The sequence below is a fragment of the Camelus dromedarius genome, chromosome 19, assembly GCF_036321535.1.
Source record: "Camelus dromedarius isolate mCamDro1 chromosome 19, mCamDro1.pat, whole genome shotgun sequence".
NCBI lineage: Eukaryota > Metazoa > Chordata > Mammalia > Artiodactyla > Camelidae > Camelus > Camelus dromedarius.
Genome location: NC_087454.1, coordinates 11,954,424 through 11,971,624, shown reverse-complemented (window position 1 = coordinate 11,971,624; position 17,201 = coordinate 11,954,424). Strand labels below are relative to the sequence as shown.

At 41.0% G+C, this 17,201-nt stretch overlaps 1 protein-coding gene across 1 annotated transcript in view; it reads left to right on the top strand.

The window, feature by feature from the left end:
- The first annotated feature begins 9,505 nt into the window (after nucleotides 1-9,505).
- DEK (DEK proto-oncogene) overlaps nucleotides 9,506-17,201 on the top strand; it is a 29,004-nt gene continuing 21,308 nt past the window's right edge. The window contains exons 1-6 of the mRNA XM_031435141.2: nucleotides 9,506-9,675; nucleotides 10,041-10,200; nucleotides 13,196-13,297; nucleotides 13,527-13,636; nucleotides 14,723-14,817; nucleotides 15,636-15,756. Coding sequence (XP_031291001.1) covers nucleotides 10,050-10,200; nucleotides 13,196-13,297; nucleotides 13,527-13,636; nucleotides 14,723-14,817; nucleotides 15,636-15,756 — 579 coding nt within the window. The 5' untranslated portion in view covers nucleotides 9,506-9,675; nucleotides 10,041-10,049. The remainder of the gene's footprint in view (nucleotides 9,676-10,040; nucleotides 10,201-13,195; nucleotides 13,298-13,526; nucleotides 13,637-14,722; nucleotides 14,818-15,635; nucleotides 15,757-17,201) is intronic.

The following is a 17,201-nucleotide window of genomic DNA, read 5'->3' as shown; positions in this document are numbered from 1 at the left end:
AAGGGTTTGGGTAGGGGTCAGGGGAGGAGGGTCGCACGGAGAGATAGCCCAGAGTGAAAAAACCTGGCAATTCAGAGAATGTAGAGAACTTCCTTATGGCTGGAAGAGTATTTTTGGGGAGTGGGAGTGGGAGTGGTTGAGAGGAAGAATGGAAGGACAGGCTAGAAAGGTAAGCAGAGGCCAGATCATGGTCTCCTAGGCTATGTTTTAAAGTTGCACTTTATTCCACAATGAGGAGGCATTGAAATATTATAGACAAGGTAACGAGATCAGAGTTTTTGCTTGAAAAAGTCTACTGGCTGCAGGCAGGGAAAAAAAAAAAACAAAACAAGGGTGGGAGGTGGAGATGAGAGGGGAGAAGAGCTTTAGGAGGGGCACATGGTCAATGAATACCAGTGTACAATCCTCATGCCTCTGTGAAATCTGCCCCAGGACATGTCCCCAGAGAGACAAACTTTCCTGAAGGGAGGTGAGTCAGTGGTGGTAAACAACTGAGAAACAACACTGGTAAATAGAAACTAGAGATAGAAACAAAATGGTATGTTGAGGGGGTGGGGATTTACAGAATATTTCATTTGTACAATAACTCTGTCTCATACAGTTGAAGAATAAAAAGCCTGTTGATTTGTAACAGAGTAGTGGAATAAATTACAGGAAAACTGGACACGCAGGAATCAGTGATATATACATATAACAAATATTCTGCTGTGTAAACAGCAAAGCAGTATCCTCCTACCCCAGCTTGCCTCTCCTTTTGAGAGTGATTTTATTGTCTTCCACTCCTACCATGTCATCGTTTTATGACCTGCCTCCATGTGAACCCATCTGGCTGAAATCAAAGTTCATGCTACTTGGACTAGACCATGCTCTCTAGATTAGCTGAGGTCCAGACATCTGTAGCTGCCCCTGGGAGCTGAATGACCTCACTGTAAGCATGGTGGGCTGCCATCAGAATATTGAAAGAAAAGCTTAGGTTAAGGTGCTTGGAAGTACCAGGGCTCCCTGCTGGATTCTCCCATCTATTCTGAGAGCACAGGGGCATAGGGAAAGCAAGGGGAAAGCTGGTTGATCTCAGGAAAGCAGAGCCAGAGCAGGACAGCCAAACATTTTACCCTCGGAACACTCGCTTCTTTTTTTGTGATTGTTTTAAGATCATTTGCTGTGTTTTCCCTCTCTGTCTGATTTCAGGTCTACTATCCTCAATTTCCCTTTGTATGTTTTCTTTTCAATTTCTCCTCTCCTCTTTTTAACTCTTCACTTCTTTTTCCTTTCTCCCTTTCCTCCTTTCTTCATTCATTGATTGACTGCACATTTTTATATCTGGTCTTTATCTTGTATCTCTGTAGTACTATCTGCTATGTTACTAGAGTAAGTGCTGAAGCTACAAAGATGACCAAGGCAAGTGACTTCATAGTCAGTGGATGTATGAAGCAGGATTCTATGGTTGCAGGTAACAGAAATGCAGTCAAGATAACTTAAGTGGGGGAAACAGAATTGTTTAACAGGTAACAGGGCTGTCACCTGGAAGCTGAAGGGGTGGATACAACAGGCTTCCTGAACAATCTGGAATGGGAATTGAATACAGTCTTGACTCTCTGTCCTTCCTTTATCTTAACTATCCTTCCTCTTCTTCTCTTTCTCAATTCCAAATTCCCAAGGAGGGGACTAACTGGCCTCACTTGGGTCAGATGCCCAGTCAAGGTAGACAAGGTGTCAGCATCATGATACAAAAACATGCCTAAAAAAGGTTATGTAAATATCTGGATGGTGGCTAGCATAGGATTGGGGATGAGGATGAAAGGGTACTTGAGGGGACTGGGAAGAAGGCAGCTCTTCAGAAAGAGCTTAACTTAAGTGAAGTTTACTACAAAGGTGGATATGTAAATAAGTAATTAAAATATCATTTCACAAATACTGTAATAAAGATACTTACCAAGTCCTAAGGGAACACAGCGTAGGGGAGAGAGGAAGGGATATCAGCTTCAGAGACCTGAGGAATGCTTCATGGAGAAGGCAATGTTTTTTGAGTCTTAAAAGATTATTCTGTGTTTGCCAGACAAACACACCAGCTAGTGTATAGGACTTGTAAGACTATTCCTTGTTTTGGACTTGTTTTTCCATAAGGAAGGGGAAGGACAAGGCTTCAGGGAGAGGTCAGTAAGGGAGCTACTACGATGGCTAAGGAGAGAGATGATATCTCTTGAAAGAAAAGGGGTGGGGATGAGAGACGTTTAGGTTCCAAATGCAGAGAACTACATGTGAAGAGTCGCAAAGAGGTCAGGCCAAGGTGACTTAAATATCCAAGCCTGAGTAGCAAGGTGGACAACAAAGCGATGAAACAAATTAGTAAAAAGAGGAGAGATTTGCTAGAGAAGAGAATGGGTTTAGCTTTTCATATGTTGAATTTCACATATTAATGAACTGTTAAGTGAAGAAATCTAATACGCGATTATAAGAGCACGGTGCTCAAAGAGAGAGTAAGTTGTTAAATTCATTGATTTGGACTTTACTTATTTTTTTTTGCAGGGGAGGTAATTATGTTTATTTAGTTAGTTTTTCCATGGAGATACTGGGGACTGAATCCAGGACCTTGTGCATGAGTTCATTGATACCATGGGCGTGGATGAAGTCACCCAGGGAAGTCACTTGTAAGGAAAGAACCAAGAGCCTGTGGCAATCCCTGAAGAACTCCAGCATCTGAGAGGGTGACAGATGCAAGACGGCCAGCAAAGGAGGGGACCCAAGAGAAAGCAGTGTCATGAAAGTCAAGAGAAAAAGGTTTTGAAAGGGGGAATGTTAAACAGAGTCAAACTGGAGCTCATTATTGGTCTTTACGAGAGCAGTTTCAGTGGAGTGCTGGGAAAAGAAAGTTCTGTACGTTGCGTTAAGATTACGATTTCTTAATCTCAGCACTGTTCATTTTTGAACCAAATAATTCTTTGTTGTGTGGACTGTCTTGTGTATTAAAGGATGTTTAAGCAGCATCCGGAGCCTCTACCCACTAGATGCCAGGCACGCCTCCCTCCAGTTGTAACAACCAAAAATGCCTCCAGACATTGCCAAATGTCCCCTGGGGGCATAAACCCCCCTCCCCAACTTGAGAATCCCTGCATTAGATTTGAGATGCAGATGGGAGAGAAACAAGACAAATGTATTTTTTTAAAAAAGTATTTTTAGGAGGTAGCACCATCTTTTAAAGATCTTTTTCTTTTCCTAATTTGCAAACATCTGTTTATTCTAAATTTAATTTTTTTAAACCCAAGCTGCCTATGGGGCAGATAGCCACCCCAAACCTTCTCCAGTTCGTTTAAATAAAGAATAAGTTAAAAAAAGAAATATAAGGTGGGAAGTTACAGCTCAGTGGTAGAGTGGATGACTAGCATGCATGAAGTCCTGGGTTCAATCTCCAGTACCTCCATTAAAAAAATAAGTAAATAAATCTAATTAACTCCTCCTACAAGAAGGAGAGAGAGAGCGAGAGAAAGAAAGAAAGGGAAAATATAAAAGGCTGTAGATTTAAAATAAGATTTATAGGAATATTTTAGAGTTTCATATCTATTTTCTAAGATAATACTCCATTTTGACAATCTTGTGACAATGTTGAGAAGTTCTAGCCACCTTGGAGTAGAAAACACTTTTCTGCCTCTGATGTAATGATTCTGTCAACATTGATGGCATTAAATATACTCTAAATACTGAATGTTAGTCCATAAGCAGAAAGGGCCCTTTCAACAGAGATGACCTCCTTATTTTACAGTAAACGAGGGAAATAATATCTAAGCTCTATCTTCTCTATTCCTTTGGTCTCATTCCATGAAACAGTTGATCAGGATATACTGATAAGATGTGTTTTAAATAATATTTGCTAAATTTAGAGCAAAATTAGATTCTAGGGTCAAAATTGGGTAACGACTTATCCTTTGTTCTCCAACTTTTATTAAATCTCAGCACCATTTCCCTCACCTTCTACGGCTTACCTTGAATAGTTTCCTCCATTGTCAGAGCTAGAATATCCAGTCTATCAACCAACCAGATAACATTGCATTCACCTGTTTTCAAACCTAATCTCAAATTACTAACCTGTGTACTTTGGCCAACTCTTTCTACCAAAATAGAGTATGAAATCTTGTTTTTAGAAGAACCAAATGTGTCACTATATTTATATTTATGACCAGGCTTAGATGAGAATCTGGGCATCAGCTTATTCAAGCCGTGTTAATTTACTGAGTTTGTATTGCTGGAAGGGCTTTAAAAAGCATCCAGACAACAGACTCATGCCACTGTCTACGAACCAAAAGGGGATGCATTTCAATTAAACAAATATTTTAAAAGTATTTGTATCAGGCACTGTGCCAAGCACTGGGGAAGAATAATAAATAGCATGGACGTGGTCTCCGCCCACAAAGCTTGTAGTCTGGGAAAGACAGATATGTGTGTGTACGAGCTAGATACGTGTATAAGAAAGATATGTGTGCACTGTATGTGAAAACCACCTCTCAGGCAAAAATGAAACAGCATTTAAGAATAAGGGTTTAATGTTTCCCAAAATAAAACCAACAAATATTTTCAGGCATATCCCCTGTTCATCCCAATTGTACCTTTTTGGTTGTAATGATCAGCCCCTCTGTGAGGAGACAGCAGTGCTCCCCAGCTAGTCTGTCGATGCCCCCTTATCAGTCCGGTGGGGTGGTGGACTGATCTGGCCACTAGTCAATGAGCAGAATCACAGAACAGGTATGAGTTCTTTTCTTGATCTATTCCCCTAACTCTGTGAACGCTAAGGACTCATGTAGCGATGGTGGATCTACAAGATCAAAGAAGCCTAGAGCAACGAGTAAACCACATGAAAGGAAGCCCTGGGGAGTTGCCTGAACTGGCCCAGAGCTTTACAGAGTAAGAAATAAACTTCTGTTGTTAAAACTGTTTAACTGCTATTAAATAAACTTTAGCCAAAAGAACCAGTCATCTTAATATACCATCTCATCACATTAAACAAAAAATGTTCTTCAACTTCGTAGTTAAGAGTTTATTTAGTTTGCATTCATTTGGCAAATACCTACTGACCGCCCAGTATGTGTTAGGTCCTGCTTTATATGCCAAGAATGCTGTGATGAACAAGACGAGGTCCCTGTAGCCACAAGGAGCTTATATTTTAGTGGGGAAGACAGACAATAAGCAACTAAAAATTTCAGGCAGTGATAAAGGCAACAAAGGAAATAAAGACCTTATTTTTTAATTTAATTGATTTTAATTTTTTTAATTAAAAAAAGTTGAGGGGCAGGGAGTTAGGTTTACTTATTTATTATTTTAGAGGAAGTACAGGGGATTGAACCTAGGACCTCGTGTATGCTAAGCATGCACCCTACTACTTGAGCTATACTCTCCCCCAAGACCTTACTTCTTAATTCTGCCCCATTTTTACTCACCCCTCTTACATCCTTGCTTTCCTCCCTACTCAACTCAGATTCTGTGCTCCATCATTATGTTCATTGTCCTGCTCAGAGCTTCAATTCACCTGCCCTCTCCTTTCTCCATACTTATCTGACAAAAGGCCAACCTGGTTACATCCAATCCTTTGCCACCTTTGCACCTACTCCCAGTAGCTGAATATGGCTGGAGAAAAACAGTAATCCTGTCTGGTCTCACTCTGACCTCAATGGGTCCTCTGCAGCTACAACAAACCTACTTCATTCCCCAGTCTATTCATGCCCCATTCTCCTATATGACTAGTTCACATTTCTTCTTTCCTGAAACCTCCAACTATCCTCTCCCACCCTCATTGTCAACGACTTTGCTCCTGATTTCACTGATAAACTCAAAGGAATAAGAACTTCTAAAGCTTCCACAAATCTGCCAACCACACCCGGTGTCTGTACCCATATCCTCTGTCTTTCTTTCTGCTACTACATAGAAATTGTCCGTTAATCTATCTACGGTCAACTCCTCCACTTGTGTACCAGGTTCCATCTCCTCTCATCTCCTGGGTAGTCATGGAGATGTGTCTCCTCCAACCCCCTTCAAGGAAGGACCTGTTGCCCAGCTACAGAGCCCATGGTTAACAGACAGCGTCCATCTGTCAGGGGCTGCCCCAGCTGTAGAGTCATTTCACCTGAGGCCATGCCCTTCCTGGGGCAGCTTGCATGCAGTGACTGAGCAAGGTGGGGGTGAAAAGTCTAGCCCTGCAGGGCACTCTGCAAAGCTGTACTCACCGCAGAGCTCCCCACGGGGTTATGCTGACGCTTTGTCAGGGCTGCTTCACAGTTTGACCTCTTTCTCTGCCGATCTTGCTTTCTCCCCCTTCCTTTGACGGGTACTGATCTCCAGTCAATATCTGGCACCCTCAATTCTGTTTCTGCATCTGCACAGAGAGAACCCCACTTGACATCCCCTGCCTCTCTTCCATCATCATTTTCCTCCATGTACTGATTCCTTTTCATCATCATATAAACATACAGTAACATCTCCCTTGTTACAGACCAAACTCCCTTTGAGTAACTGCTCCATTTCTCGACTCCCCTGAAACAGCAAAATTCCTGGGAAGTGTCTGAACCATCCCTTGACTACCTGTTTCTAACCCCACTTCTGGGCAGCTCCATACTCACCACCTCCCAGAAATAGCTCTTATTAGTGTTGCTGATAATTCATCACTCTTACATCCCGTGGTCAATTCTCAGTTCTCATCTCACTTGACCCTTTAGCAGCCTCTGACCCAGCTGATTGCCCTCTCTCCTCTCTCCGCCTTAGACACTTCTTCATCACTCGGCTTCTGACACACAACCTTTTTGCTGGATTCTTTTCCCACTTCATTGGCTATGGTTGCTCCTTCTCATCTCCTTTGCTGGTTCCACTTACTTTCCTGAGCATCTAAACATTGGCGAGCTCCAGGGTACAGTCTTGACGCCCTCCTCATCTCTGCTATCACTTTGTTAGTGATTTCCTCCAGTCTCAGGGCTTTAAATACCATCTACTACGTGTTGACAACTGCTACATTTGTATCTTGAGTTAAGAGTTTCTCCTGAATGCCACTCTCACATCCAACTGCCTATTCTGAATCTCCATTTGGACGCTAACAGGAATCTCAAACCTAATATACCTAAACAAAACAACTGATTCCCTTCCCCATCACCCATCCCCAGCCCCCTCAATCCCTCACCTCAGTAAATAGCTACTCTGTTCTGGTTATTGAACCAAAACCCCAAAGTCATCATTGATTTCTTTGTCTCTTATAACCCACACTCAATACTTTAGAGAATTCTTTAGAATATATCCAGTATTTTTCCATTGCTCTCATTTACTTAAGATCGCTTTTCAAATGTCATCTTATTAAGAAGATCTTCCTTAATTATCAAATATGTAAAATAAAATCCCATCCATCCTACTGATACTTCCTATCTCCTTTAACTTGCTTTACTTTTATAGCTACTCATCATACCACATATTCATTTGTTTGTTCACTGTTTCAACTAGAATGTAAGCCTGAAGATGGCAGGGACTTAGTTCTGTTCTCTAGCTCCTCGCAACCGGCAGAGAGTAGGTGCTCAATAAGTATGTTTGAATGAAAAAAATGAATGAATGAAAAAGAATGAAAAGGGAACAGTGGTGGTATTGGGTGAGGAGACACACTTGAGCATAGAGCTAAATGATGTGAAGGTGCAAATCAGTTGAAGATTCTGAGGGGAAAGCAGTCCTGCCTGGCAGAAAAAAGCAAGTGGAAAGCCCAAAAGTAGAGATGAGCTTGGTTTTTCGGGAGAATAGCAAATGTTTGTGAAGCAGAAACAGCCAAGAGTGTCAGTGAGATGAGATCAAGATTGTCAGCAACTGGGATTATGTAGAACCTTATAAACCATGTGGACAAAAAAATGTTGCCTGCCATTCCAGTACACAACAATGTTGCCCGCCATCAAACCATTAGCCACTGAGCCCTGAGGGGAATTCAGGACAGAGAAAAATAGGATACTGGCCTTAGATAGTTAAGGGGCATACCTGGGGAATAATTTCCAATGAGGCCAGACTCTTGCATCTTTCCACTCATAGAAAAGCACTAAAATCATTAACTTGAGATGTCTGTTTTGTGTGTGTGTGGGGGGGGGGGGGGATTAGCAGTAATCTTTGATGTTTGACAACATGCTTTTTTTTTCTTTTCCCAGCAAAAACTCCTATATATCCCAGCTCTTCCCTTACCTCTTCAGAGCAGTTCCTCAGAGATATGTGAGAAGCTGTCTCCCACGCTATAGTTCTCAGTAAGTTACCCAAGTAAAACTCGAAACGTTTAGATTGTGCGTTTTTCTTCAGTTGACAACCCTAAGTATTTTGAATTGTATTCCAAGTATGATGGGAAGCTACTGCAGAGTGTTTGAGCAAGAGAATACCCAATCTGATAATTAAAACAAACTCCACTTGGCTTCTAAGTGACTGGTAGGAGGTGGGGGTAGCAATATGGAAGTAGCCTAACCAATGAGACACTATGTCAAAATCCAAGCGAAAGAGAGTGGACAGGGTTTGAGTGACATCAGTAGAGTGGGAAATGGTTTAAAATTTAAGGGTAGAAATGGCAGGATTTGCTTATGTTTTCAGTACAGGCATAAAAGGAAAGGAGAAGACTCAAAGAAAATGTCTAATTTTTCCTCATAAACCAGAATCCATTCAGGCAAATTTAACTGATCATAGTTCCATTAAGTTCATCCAGTAAAAGGATCCTTTGGGGAGCTAGTGGTTGAGGCGTTGGGGGCGGAAATGAAGGGGAATCACGTATAAATACGGGGCATTTGAGGGGGGAAAGCACTGTGTTCAATTTTTTCAGTGTTGAGTTTTTAAGGTATCTGCGGAGCTGGTCTGGAACTGGGATGAGTCTGGACTGGAAAGTACCGTATTTCCTCTATTATAACCAACACACACGATTTCCCCCTACACTTACAAGTCTGGAAACCCTTTTGTCTCCGGTGACATGAACTTTCAACGTGGTAGGGTCGTCTTCCTTACGGGTCGCTTCCTTACAAGCGATGAGGCCCTCCGAATACAGCAGATTCGGGAGTCTTCCCGAGCGTGATCTCTGGGACCTAAATGAGGTCGCTCACTTACTAATTCCCCTCAATCTCTGGGAAATACTGCAGCAGCCACTTCGCGGGACGTAAACTTCTTCACCACCGCCCCCACCCCCCGGCCCCGCGGCCGCTCCTCCTCTTTTCCGGGAACGAGCCTCGGAGACAATACACATGCAGGCCCCCTAGCGTTCTTCCGTTCGGCGCCGCCCCGCCGGCCCTGGGCCCGCTCTCGCCTGCCGCCCTCCGCCCGGGACGCGCGGCCTGTCCGCTTTCCCAGAGGAGCCCGGACGCGACGCCGGACGCCGCTAGTGCGGCCCCGGAGCGCACAGCCCCTCCCTCCGCCCGAGCCGGGGCGACCCCGCCCCGCCCGGGCTTCCCGCGGAGGCGCCGGCCCGCCCCGCCTCCCCCACCCCGCGCGCGCCAACTCCCAGCCCGTGCCCCTGATTGGCCGCCGCATTCCCGCTTTCCTTCCCGAACCGCCATTTTGAAAATCTTGTTGATTCTGGGCAGCGGAGAGTGCGGCGCGAGCGTCACGCCAGCGAGCGGCCCGCGCGCTTCCTCCTCGGCGCCCGCCGCCGCCTCTCGGAGCATCTTCGTGCCCTCGCGCGCCAGGCCTGCGGCGGCCGGACCCGCGGTGAGGGCCGCGTCGTAGAGGGGAGGCCGAGAGGGCGCCGCTGGGCCCGCCCGCACCGCCGCGGCCATTTGGACGGCGGCCTGGGGCGGGGGAGGGGACGCGGGGCGGCCGGCGGCGCGGGCCGGGCGGTGGGAGGGGCGGCTCGGCGCCCGCGCTTTCCCGCCTCGGGACGGCCCGCGGGGCGGGAGGGAAGCCGCCCCCGGGGAGTGAGCGCCGCCATCCCGGCTACGCGGGGAGGCAACTTTGAGGTCGGGTTGCCCGCGGCCCCCTCGGGCGGTGCTGGGTCGGTCCACCGCGGGCCGCGCGTCCTTCCCGCCGCCAGGGGCGAGGGGACCGAGACGTCTGGCTTCCGTCCCCGCCCGCAGGTCCACAGCATGTCCTCCTCGGGCCCTGCTGCGGAGGGAGAGGGAACCCCCGCCCAGCCTGCGTCCGAGAAAGAACCCGAAATGCCCGGCCCTAGAGAGGAAAGTGAAGAGGAGGACGAGGACGAGGAGGAGGAGGAGGAAGAAGAGGAGGAAGAGAAAGGTGGGGAAGGAGTCTTGTTCCTCGCGATGGATTTTACTGAACAGAGTTTTCTGGCTCTTTTTGCGCTTAGAGACGCTAAATCGGAGTGGTTTTCAGCAAGAATTGTTTGCAGAATTGTCTGCTTTTTTTGTGTGTTGAGCGGTAGCAAATAACTTTGTGAATTCCCGTTTTTGAAAAATACTTGTTCTTTGTTATTACATACTCTGGAGTGCAGTCGCCTTCTCGCCAGCAATACCGGTTCATAACATTTTATCATTTGACAGGAAGTATGTAAGTTTCAGATCTCTTTTAAAAACTGCTAGCCTTTGAGGTTACTAAGATAATGTTTTATTTTTGCTAACTTGAGTACACACCCTTTGCATTTTGAAGGTATTGTAAGATCTTTAATGAAATCACACGTTGAGACTTGAAGAAGTTACTCATATTGGTCCTGGAAGTATTTTAATAGTTTTAATATGCGTTCTGAACTTCAGCAGACGTTGTTTTCAGAGGCTTAGGGGGAGTTACTTTCATGGGGAAACACCGGTGAAAGCTGTTGTTACTTGAGAAAGTTAAGTCCGAAAGCAGTGAACTATGAAAGAAAGTTAAATACGAGCTCAGAGCTGTCTCAGTTTTGGTTTTGAAGGAGAGCAGTAATAACTGCTGGTTGGAGGCATGAAACAAGAACCTTGCAGAATTGAGGAGTAGTACTCGCATCAGTTCATCCGAGATGCATGGGGCAAGTGCCTCTGAGGTACGCCAGCTTCCTAAAGTGTTTGCAACCACTTAAAAATTAAATCACGGATCTTACCGTTCTTGGATGATACTAGCCCAGCCTGGGTTTATTTAATATATGAATACAGCTCATCCAAACTTGGAAGAGGTTTGAGATTTTCGATTGAAACCCATGCTTAACTTTTCAATTAAAAAAAAAACAAAACCTAAACCAGTGTTTGGTCAGCATTTTTTAAGTACAATCTGGGTTGAGATTACACGGTGTGCCTTTTGTTTGTCTAAAGTGGTAGGTGCTCTAATAGGGAAGCATGTCCAAGTTTAATCACAGAAATGCTTAGGAAAAGATACGAATTATCTTTAAATTATTCATCATATAATAACTGAAGATTGGCTGAAGTATATCACTACTAGTCCAAGACTTTGTCAGCACTTTTTCCTCCAATTTTTGGTTTTGGATATGACAGAGATGGTGAATTTCTTCATGTCAGGAAAAAATTATAGAAGCCATGTAAAAATACTATAAATGACCAACACAGTAATGACTGGGGGACTGATGATATTTCAAATTGCGACTTTATTTTTAACATGAAATTTTTTTAAATTATTTCCAAGCAGTTCTATAGTTGTCCTAATTTATTATTGTTCTGTTTTCCTCATTTGAAGTGTTTGTGGAACAACTAAAATTATGAATGTTTTTATCCTACTTAGCCCTGAAAATTTTAACTCTACTACTCAGGCGTCATAGACACGAGACAGTGAAATTTGTGCCAAACATGAGGTGGAGTTGACTTAACTTGGCAGTGGTTTGTGGGGTGAGGAGAAGGGAGGCAGGAGATGCCTAGTCGAAGGTGACTCCTAGGTTTTTGTCTTCGGCAGCTGGGTGGCTAATGTTACCATCTTCTGAAAAATAGAATTCATGAAGATGAGCCAGCCTGGAGATGATTATGACTTCTGTTTTGGATGCATTGAGTTTTGGTGCCGGTAGGACATGAAATGGAGCTGTCCAGTTGGCAGCCCCGTTGTTTGATCTGAAGCTCAGGAGAAAGCACTGTACTGGAGATAGACCAGGAAAGTCCTTAGCTGGTAATCAACAGCAAGCAAACGGCTTAAGCCGCTCAGGGAAAGGAGGTGGAGTGATAACCAGGGTAGCTTCTCTGCATTCTCCACATCATCGCCAGGAAATACCTGCTGGGATCCCTTTCTTTTTACTTATTCTTTCTGTGCAGATCTTTACATCTCCAAATTTTACCCATCCTTCAAAGCCAGCTCCAGTGTCTTGATCCTTTTTCCCTAATCCCCAAAGAATTACTCTTTTCTCAATTCACAACTTTTATTTGTATTTTTTTGGAAGTGTTTTATCATCCTCTACTTTGGAGTATAGTATTTGTGTCTCATCAACCCCGGTAGATATGATCTCTTTTAAGAAATACTCAATTTCTTAATCATCTGTTGATCCTCCCTTAGTATCCAGTGCAGCTTTGCACAAAACAGGCATTCAGTTGAGTGAATGCAAGGATTTCCAGCAGTATATGTAGGGTCCTTTTATCTGACTTTATCTCAGTAAGTAAATGGCTTTAGAATATCAAGCTTAATGTTTTAAGTTTTAAAATATAATGTATTTCCTAGCTTTTTTTTTAAAAGCAGGCTGGGCTGAACATTTCAAAACCTTTTTACAGTGATTTGTGATCATTATGAACATAATCTCTTGAAGTGCCCCTCCCAGTTGTCTTAAAAGTACACTTGCAGAATTTACCCTAGCCATAGTAACTCTGTGCTGCTCTGCCTTATGGTTCTTGTCTTTGTTTTGTCAGCTTACCAAATTATTGCTTTCCCCTGTGTATATCTTTTGAAGTTCTTAAAATCTCAATCTAAACTTGCTGTTTTCTTCTGTACAGCGCACTGTGAATCCCAATAAATGGAATTATGTCTAGTCAGAGTAGACTTAGGGTGTTGATTTTTCACAAATAAAGTGACTGGATTTCTACAGCAGTATTTATAGTTGGATAAAAAGTTTGTTTGCATTCTGATTTTATTTAATTTTTTTTGACTGGATCCCCTGTGGTGTTGGCAGGTAAGTGAAATGTTACTTTTAAAAAACTTCACTGATGCTATTAACTTATGAAATATTTTTATCTCTGTTATGTCATTTGTTTCTCAAAATCATGCTCAGGAGAAGAGTAAGGTATTAGGTGTCTGCTATTTTTTTCTACATGTTTATCCAATAAAGTTAATACAGTTTTTAAGCTTTTAGTTATTTAAAAAGTATTAAATTAACTTCTAGAAAAGAGTCTCATCGTGGAAGGCAAGAGGGAGAAGAAAAAAGTAGAGAGGTTGACAATGCAAGTCTCTTCCTTACAAAGAGAGCCATTTACAATTGCACAAGGTAAGTTTATGTTTATTTCATTTTATAGTGAAAATGCCTAATACACAAAACGATGGTTAGCAGTGCTTCATTTTTAGTGTTTACTAAATAGTAGTATATTATTGGTGTAATTTTAAAAATTTTTCCTAATTAGAGCAGAAGTTACATGTAAATTATGTTGTAAAAATAGTTCTCATTAAATTAAATGTGCTAACACATAATGAATATTTAATATGGTATTTTTTTCTAGGAAAGGGGCAGAAACTTTGTGAAATTGAAAGGATACATTTTTTTCTGAGTAAGAAGAAAACAGATGAACTTAGAAATCTACATAAACTGCTTTACAACAGACCAGGCACAGTAAGACTTTTTTATACCTTTAACCTAGTCACATATTTATGTGATAAAATACTTCACAATAGAAGCCTAATTTTCATCCTGGAAAGGACTTAAGTGATCAACTGGATCAATTTCCTACTTTACAAGTGAGCCAGCTGAGACAAAACCTGAGACAAGTGTGCCCCAGGTTTTGACTGACTTACACACATAGGACATGTAGCAGCTGGATGTCAACCGTTAGTGTGGTAATATCCAGGGTCCTGTATACTGTAGTTGTTTTTAGGCCAATCTCATATTTCAAATTGTGAAATCCAAATTATGATGATATTAGTGATCTTTAACTGTATTAGGAGAAATTTATACTTTGGATGTTTTTAAGCATTCAGAACAAATGATATGTATTGTATCTCATTTGAGCAAATAACTAATAAATTAGGTGGTAATTCTTTGGCAATGTATTTGTAGAATAAATCAGCGTTTCATTTACTGAATTATTACACTGTATACACAGCTTTGGTATTCCATATAAGTGAGGAGATTTTGCTTTGGGTTGTACACAGGCAAAGTAAAGCTTGATATTGTTAAGACTGTCTGAAGCATGGTAAAATTTATTTTCATGTGTTACCTCATTCAACCCTCACAACAGTCTAATTTACACAAGTCTCATTACTGCTAAATGGTATTTACTTTTGAAGGTGCTCTGTTCTTTACTTTTTAAAGACTGAATTCCTGACTTTCTGATTTGGAAAATAAGAATTACTGCTAGTAACTTGTATTACTTGAGGAAAGAATGTCTTTTTTAGTAGTAACTTTCCGTATCCCTTGGTGCTATCAGAAAACATTTAGTTGGGGGTTTATAATTACAGTAAAAATTCCCAGATGAAATTCATCTAAATTCAAACTGTTATTTTCAAAGAATTAAGTTTGTAAACACTTTATAATGTTAATATTTTAGTAATAAATACAGTTTTCCATTGTGAATAAAAATGTTGAGTAAATCAATACTGTAACATGGAGGCAATTGTGAAAATAAAGATGTTGACTTTAAATTTTCTCTTGTGTATATTACTGGGTAATAAGCATTAATAATAAGGGAAACATTTTCAGGTGTCCTCATTAAAGAAGAATGTGGGTCAGTTCAGTGGCTTTCCATTTGAAAAAGGAAGTACCCAATATAAAAAGAAGGAAGAAATGTTGAAAAAGTAAGTTATTTTTATATCATATATTGATTAATATGCTTCCAATGTATTTTTAAACATTTAAATATAACCACCCTTATATTTTAAGTAGACTGCTGATTCTTTGCTTTAAATTCCAAGACAATGTCATCATAAACTGTTAACTATTAGATTCCAGTAAATAGTGGATATCAAGGTTATTGAAGACTCAAAGACATTTCTGTTTCTTAGAAGAATGATACACATAGATAAATTATTCAGTCTAAAAATGTAAAGTCTTAAGGGAATGTAGTGGAAACTATTCCACTCCTGTTCCTGTCAGCCACTTAGTTCCCCCACTCTACAGGTACCGTTTAAACTACTTTAAAAATAATCAATTTGATAGAAATCATAATGCAAGCAAGTTGATAAATATTTTTAAAATTTTTGAGATGATATGTTCTTAGAGCTTTTGTTTATTGTTATGTATTTATTATGTAGTTTGAGAACTTTAAGTAATAATTACCTATTCCTTCATTGAGACATTCAGTAGGAATGCTGAGGGAGAAATGTATTATTTAATCACTACCCAGAAGAATTAACAAATTTGTGAATTTTATAGTATCAAAAAGCTTTTTACATTATTTTCTAGTGAGCTAAGTGAATTTATTAATAATTATATCTTTTTATTTTGTGCACTAGTCAAGATTATCAGGAGTACTTCTAAAATTCAGAGAAACATTGGCTGCTTTCTTAATGTCTTTGGCTGAACCAGTTTGGTTAGCTATTACCTGTATATTGTAGAGAATGTTTATAAACTTTCCTGCATAATCACAGTTGGTTTCTTCCATTTTCTGTTTCAGATTCAGAAATGCCATGTTAAAGAGCATCTGTGAGGTTCTTGATTTGGAGAGATCAGGTGTAAATAGTGAACTGGTGAAAAGGATCTTGAATTTCTTAATGCATCCAAAGCCTTCTGGCAAAGTGAGGACCACTTTTTACTATTTCAGAAACAAATCAATTATTTGTAGTCTCTCCTTTTTTTTTTTAATAAGGAACAACTTAATTAGTTAGCATTGCTGTCAACATTTTAGTAGTATCTTCTACATTCAAAGATACTGGCATATCTGCAACAGTTTTATGATAGAGATAACATAGAAGGCATATGGATATATTCTCCCTTATCAGGGATAAAGAATATAAGATTAAGAAAAGTAATTGTTAACTAAATGTTAAGTGGGCCAGAAATACAAAGTAAGTATCCAGAGTTACATGTCTAGAAGGCACTTGAAGAACAGAAATAGGTTGAGCTGAGGATGAGGAGTTGGGCTGGTGGAGGAGGGTGTGCAACGTGTAATCAGATCAAGAAAGACACAATGATGTATTAGAACTGGGTATTTTCTAGATACTGGAGTAAGTGAGAAAGTGACAGAAAAAAGTTGCCTCTTCCAAGTTTCTTGGATTGGGTTTCCAGAATCCTTAGAGCCCAGGAGCTGGACAGGGAAGTAAAATAGTCTTATGGTTTCCCCCACTCTTCTAACATCTGGATTAGGTTTTCCCTAATTCTTCAACAGTAACAAAGGACATTACTACCTTAAAATGTCAGTTGAAATGTTAGTTATATGACGTTGCATTTTCAGTTTAAGTCTTTCAACAAATATTTTCATATTTTTTCACATTTTGATAGGAAAGAAATTGTGAAGAGATCTGGAGGGCCTAGGAGTTCAGGGGAACACTATCAGTGAGGGGAGAAAGACGTAAAGAGTAGAAACCAGAAAATAGCTCTGGGGCTCTGTTTTTGCCTTCTCTTGGTCCTGTTTACCATTAGCAGGACAGTGAAACTTACAGATAGTTTTGTCATGCAGCTGTACACCAAAGGGGTATGGAGATTTTTGGGGAGCTGGAGGTGGTGTTTTGAATTGGTTATTTAAAAGATGAGATTATATTTCTGTTTTTCTAAACTTACAATATGGCTATACCTACACCTTGGGATTTCAGGGGACAGATTTGAACAGTTTCCCCAGAAGCAATTACTAAGTTGAGGGATATGGTTGGCAGGGGGGTGATAATTAGGTTTATTTATTTTTATTTATTTATTTTTAACAAAGATACTGGGGATTGAACTCAGGACCTTGTGTGTGCTGCACACACAGTCTACCACTGAACTGTACCCTCCCCCCACGAGGGATATGTTTATATTCAACTTTTCCTCAGAGATTTTCAAATGTGTTCTTTTCAGGACCCCATTACCCTCTTAAAATTAATGAGGACCCCTAGAGCTTCTGTTTATGTGGGTTATATTTATATTTACTGTGTTCTAAATTAAAACTGAAAAATCCTAAAAAGTATATTTTGTATGAAAAGTAATTACTTTCCAAAATTTTAATGAGAATGGCATTGTTTTTGCAAATTTGCTTATGTCAGGCTTA